At 44.0% G+C, this 6,268-nt stretch overlaps 1 protein-coding gene across 1 annotated transcript; it reads right to left on the bottom strand.

The window, feature by feature from the left end:
- Window positions 1-1,599: 1,599 nt before the first annotated feature.
- Window positions 1,600-5,686, bottom strand: PMAIP1 (phorbol-12-myristate-13-acetate-induced protein 1). The gene is made up of 2 exons (XM_032470537.1): window positions 5,437-5,686; window positions 1,600-3,227 (listed from the first exon to the last, which is right to left on the bottom strand). Exons 1-2 carry the CDS (start codon window positions 5,492-5,494, stop codon window positions 3,121-3,123), a joined length of 165 nt encoding a protein of 54 aa, XP_032326428.1. The 5' UTR covers window positions 5,495-5,686; the 3' UTR covers window positions 1,600-3,120.
- Window positions 5,687-6,268: the final 582 nt, after the last annotated feature.

The following is a 6,268-nucleotide window of genomic DNA, read 5'->3' as shown; positions in this document are numbered from 1 at the left end:
TTTGTCACCCCATTTTCTGTTTCAGATCACAAGGGACCTTAAAGATGCTCTGGGTCTCTTGATTTCAACTAACTCTGGCTCAGACAGGCTGCCTTGCTCAGAGGCACACAGCTCAGTAATGACTGCCTTGCAAGTCCAGCTTCAGCCTTCCAAAGTCGGGGGAGCCCTTTGCACCTCATCACTCCTGGCCACCATCCTCTTTTCAACGTGTTGAAAATCTCCTGCTGCATCTTTCCCTCTGACACAGGTTTGAGGAGTTAGACAGGATTCTCACCCTTGATATTGTTCCTGCCGTGTCCTGTGTGTATCAGCAGTTATTGGAAGGGATTAAAAACCCCAAATTGCAGTGCACAGCACCTTTCAACTGAAAATCAAATTGTTCGTAGACACATGATAGATAGATAGATGGCTAGATGGATGCTTTTCAAATATACAGACCCTGGTGCAAATCAGGAAGTATTTAATTCATAGTAGTTTTTTGTCAGTCAATAAATACATTACAATTACGTGGACGTCGTGGGGAGTTTTGGGACGTAATAGAAAATGTGTAGTTCTCCTACCTGAAGACTGTGAACTGTGCCTAAGCCCTCCTGTGTATTCCTTATATAAAAGAGCAACAAGGGTACTTAACCAACAAAGGTAATGACACCAGTGGTTAAATTCTGGTTGTACAGAGGCTTAGGGACAGGGACAAGGACAGGAGTTCCTCTTCCACTGACCCTTACAGCAAATCATGCATTCACCCCACTTTTTGTGAAGCCAAACTCCCCCCCTCCTCCAATTTTGTCATCTTCCATTGTCACCTTCCTCCCCTTGTCACCTTCCTATAGCTCTTCCTCTCTCTCCCCATCTAAGGGAGGCAAATTACATTCCAGGACTTCAGCAGACTCAGAGGCACGGGTGGGTTGAAGATGTGGCCTTAGATCGAAGCCACAAACTAGGGGTATCTTGAGTTCTCACACTCAAACAGGAAGGCCACATGGAGTCACACCTACTTGTGCACATGACTTGCTTCAGATGAAGCAACACTTGCTGCTCGGGGCTGGGGCAGAGGGAGACGCGTGAGGTCACCCGCACAGAAACGGCGTAGAAGCTCCCCTTGCCTCGCAGTTCAGCAGCCAAGGATACGGGCTCACCACACCTCTAATTAGATCATGGATCTCTGTAGGCTACTTTAAGTAAATCACTTTCTGGGCATCAAAGTAGGGCACTCAGCGGCACTCAAGACCTATGCCTAGGGGTGGGGGCCATAGCTCAGTGGTAGAGTGCAAGTTTAGCATGCATGAGGTCCTGGGTTGAATCCCCAGTACCTCTGTTAAACAAAAATAAACCTAATTACTTCCTCCCCTCCCCCCCAAAAAGACCTATGCCCGGCATGAAGTTCCTATTTTTTACTATTTCCTTTCCCAATTTAAGTATACATCCCTTGACAGCAGAAACCATGCCCAACACCCCTGTGCTCCCCACTCCGACCACAGGGCTGGAACACAGGAGACGGTCCAGCCCAAAGGTAACTGCTGATGGAAATCAGTTAAAATATTTTGGTTTCATAATGAATACTCAGGAGCTTACAAGATGAAAAAAGTAAACACACAGCAATGAATGGTGGTAATTTTTAATAGTTTAGAGCTACAGCATCAACTTTTATATGTAATATATATATGTATAAATACAGTTACAGACCATAAATATCCTACATAGCAAAATCTCTGCCTCTAGGCAGACTAAAGAAAAGAAATCTTTGCAACTAAATAAACTAATAGCTTTAAGTAATACTGAAGAAAGAGATGCTGAGGTAATTTTTCATCTAAAGTGACTATAGGCTATGTTAAAACATTCTTACTGTAAGAGTTCAAGTAGTTAAAAACCCCAAAATGGAACTAATACACATTTTCAAACTAACGAAAAAATATCTTAATTATAAATAGGTAAAATAAATAAGATTAGCCCTGCTGAAATTCAATCCTGACATTATTATTTCTTTTCTGTATATTTGGGGACTTTATTGACAACTTGGCCTTTTGATAATAATAATAATAATAATAAATCAAATTCATGAAACCCTTCTCAGAATCTACATATTACTCTAAAGACATATATGTATGTAAATGGGATTTTCATTATGAGCGAGCAATCTGTTCCTTTAAATATACATATATATATACAACCCCAATTATGAAAAACATGCTTAATTTCTCTTGAAAGATTACTCTTATACAATGCATTCTGACTAGTATGAGAAAGGGCATTTTACAGATTTTAAAAACTTTAGAAACATTCATTTTCTTACCAACAGTTACTTTAGAATAGTTGTTTTACTAAGTTTTAATTACAGCAGTAAAAAAAAAAAAACCTCACTTTTTTTTGTCATTATTCCTGGTTATGCAAAACCCTCATGCTATCTTTTCATATTCAACCTGTGAGAATTTTACTGCCACCAAGTAACACTTCTATCAAATTTTTTTCAAAGTATATAGCTTCCCAGTTAAGGTCTATAGGAACACATTTAGTGAAAGTTCATCTGAATAGAAACAATACATTTTGAGTAAAGAAACTACAGAATTATTTTCTATCTTATAGCAAATTATTTTCTATTTTGTAGTGACCTAGGAAATCAACATTCACTATGACATTCAGTGTTCTCAGAAAACAAATGTTTACTTTTAACAAGATAACATATATAAACCAAATATTATACATTGTTATGGAGTGGTCATTCCAGAAGCAGAAAGAAACATTGAACGTATTCTATTCTTGGCCCTGTCTACAGTCTAAGCCTTTGTCAACTCCTCTTACATTCGGCTGGGCAGCAACCTTCCGCAAAAATAGCGGAACAAGTCTCTAAGCAAAAAACCAAAATTTGTAAATAATGAATTCCTTATTTTCAAAGCAATTCCATTCTTGCTTTGAAATAAACAAAGTGATTTGATAATGTTCTCACATCCCAAAGAATGACTTCCGGGAAACCAACAGAAATCCATCTTTATCCGAGAGCAAGTGAGAGCTCCTTCACACTCTTCTCCACTACAAGGCAGTCTCTCCTCTAATCGATGAAATCTGCACCTACTACTGGGAAATCTTCGGCTTTAAAGGAGTCTCCTCATTCGAAGGCTTCTAAAATCATGTTCCTGAGCGGAAGAGTTTGGATATCAGATTCAGAAGTTTCTGCCGGAAATTCAGTTTGTCTCCAATTCTCCTAAGCTGAATGGCGCACTCAGCTTCAGGATCTGGAAAAAGAAGCAAAACACCAAAGTTATGTTGACATCACTGCAAACTGCAATCAGCCAGTTAATATGCCCATCCTAGGGACGAGTTGAGGATTTATCCTGTGACGCGTATATCTTAACTTTAACTTTATGTACACTTGCTCCCTGAATGTGAGAAAGGCTAAACACACACACACACGACATCCATGAACACACGGTAATTCATAAACAACAATTCATTAAGGTTAGAATAAAGACATTTCCTTTGCAATCTTTTTTTTTTAAAAGCATCCTGGGTGAGGCAAGTGTTACCTTACTTTCAAAAATAGACATTTATGTCGTACACCACAAAGAATGAGTGAGCCTTTGTCTGCCTCAAGTGATGTCATCCTTTTCTTTCTCACATAGGATTGGTTGGGGAAATAAAAGTCAAATTCTAAACTCTTTTATGTTGTTCTTGAGTAGAATTTAGTTTTTACTTTATTTTTTATTGAGTTACAGTTGCTGTATTATATGTTAGTTACAGATGTACAATACAATGACTCAAAATTTTTAAGGGTTATAATTCACTTATAATTATTGTAAAATATTGGCTGCATTCCCTGTGTTGTACAATATATCCCTGTAGCTGATTTTATATGTAATAGTTTGTACCTCTTATTCCCCTACCCCAGGATTTGTTTTTTTAAATGGCAATAATTCATAGGTCAGATTATGCCCTCATAAGGGGCAAATCTAAATGTATTCTTAGTCTCATCAGAAAAACTCTCAGATTTTCTCATGAAAGACTCATAAAATCTTCTTCCAAAGTTAAGTCCACATTTTCTCAAACAATTTAGAAATTTACATTTTACTTTAAACCCAATTCTTCCTACAAACCCAAAAAATAGCACCTAGTTGTTTCCTTAATCTTTTGGTTACAGCTACACATCTATAAATGTATTAATAAAAAAAGGTAAGTACATGTGGTGATGGATATTAACTAAACTTACTGTGGTGATCATTTCACAATATATACACATCAAATCATTATGATGTACTCTTAAAACTAATACAATGTTATATTTCACTTATATCTCAATTCTTAAAAAATGTATTACTATCTAATTAAGTTTAAGAGGGACCTCTCTGCTGTCCTTTATTAATGGGGACTGAGTCAGATCGTGAAGATTACGTACAGATTAACCTTTCCGCAACATGGCCAGAACGCTCGGACATCACAAAAGGTAGACAAACCTCCCAAGTAAGAGCCAGAGAGAACAGCATGATGCCAACGTAGGCACCGTCACATTGGCAATGAACCACTTCCTTCGCAAGCCCCACGGACTCTATAAAATTAAACCAAGTTTAAAAGGGGTCTACCACCGTCTGATGCAACAGCAGCGGGACCCACACGGATTTCCAGCCCAGGGCCTTCTTGCCTTCTTGCCTTCTTGCCTACTGCTCCTTACTGCCTCGTTTGGTAAGATTTATAGGGGGGTGGGGGGCAGGGAGGAATAACCTGAAAAGTTATTTGATGGGGCTACCTGGATGGGGAAAAGCGGAGGAATGGATGAATTTTAAAAATGGACGATTTAAAAATCTTCCTGTTCTTCTTCTCGCCCATCTCCTCAGCTAACATCGATTATTAAAATGTTATACTTTTAACTTAAGTAGCAAGGCTTTCTAGGCTCCTGACCTCAGTGGTCCTTGCAGGGCCTCCATAACCCTCCATCAGTCCTTTGTGATTGTATCAAGCATTGAACTACTTTTGTTGGTGTTAGGGGTGGAGCGAGTGGTCACACACACAGAGCAGGGTCCTCAAAATATCCACGACTCCGGAGGAAGAGGGCCTGTCTCAGGAAACGCTGGGAGGCCAGGCAGCTCTCCGAGGCTCTCTCGGCCCCACCTGCCATGACAATGACTTTCTCCGCGTGGCTGTCGCCCGTACTTGCACTTTTCCTCCCCGCGGCCCCGGGGCAGGGCAAATGAGGATGGAAGGCAGGCGAAGGAGAAGCGGCTTCCAGCATCAGCTAAAATGCAGTTGCATCCCAATCCCGAACTGAGCTTCCCTCTCTCGCCCTCTCCACGGTCTGGAGAACGTCCTGGAGGCGCCCTAAAGCACGTGCAAGGGCGCAGACCCGGCCCGATCTTGAGGCCCCGCGCAGATGGGTTGACTCCGCCCGAACCGAGACCACGACCCCGGCCCCCGCCCCAGCCAGGATCTCCGCGGGCCCCAGCTTCTCCCTACCTGCCGGGACCCGCGTAGGGCTCGGCTGCGCGCTCTTACGAGCCCTCTTTCCAGGCATCTCCGCAAGCAGCCGCCGGGAAATCCGCTGCAGAACCCGGGGAACGCAGTCCCCCCAACTCGAGCACCTAGGGTCTGCAGGACGCGGGCTGCGACGCGGGGCGGACTGACCGGAGCAGGCGATCAGACGGAGCTGGACACCCAACACAGCGCGCGTCCGAGAACCTGGCAGATATGGGCTCCCGCCGCGGCCCGCGCTGGGACCTAATGGGGACTTCCCGGTGACGTAGCGAAACTTCACGCAGGGCCCGCCCCTGTCCCCGCCCCCTCGGGCCACAGCGCGAAGGCGGGGAGCGCGCGTCCCCGGTGGCGGGGAATCCCGCGCGCCGGGCTGTGCGACCGGCCGGGACCCGATGGTGGCTCGCGGCGGCGCCGATCCCCGGCATGGGCCGCGGGGCGCTGGGCGGGCGAGACCCAGCCCCGAAATTACTTCCTTGACAAACGAGTCCGCTGCAGGCGTGGCGGTGTCTACGAGTCGCGAGCAGGGAAAGGACCTCCCAGCGGGAAAGTCGGGCTCCCAGCGGGAAAGTTGGGCTCCCATCGGGAAAGTCAGGCTCCCATCGGGAAAGTTGGGCTTCCAGCGGGAAAGTTGGGCATGGGGAGCCCTGGAGCTTCGTCCTTATCATAAATGGGCAATTAGAGACTGCTCTAAACAAGCCCAGGAAAGAGTTTGGAAAAGAACAATTTGCAAACTCGGAGACTGTGGGAAGTTCCAGGGAAGTGAAATGAGGAGAACTTTAATAACAATGGAGATGGTGCCACGTGAGAAAAGTAC

The sequence above is a fragment of the Camelus ferus genome, chromosome 30 (assembly GCF_009834535.1).
Source record: "Camelus ferus isolate YT-003-E chromosome 30, BCGSAC_Cfer_1.0, whole genome shotgun sequence".
NCBI lineage: Eukaryota > Metazoa > Chordata > Mammalia > Artiodactyla > Camelidae > Camelus > Camelus ferus.
This window is presented reverse-complemented; position numbering and strand designations above follow the sequence as displayed.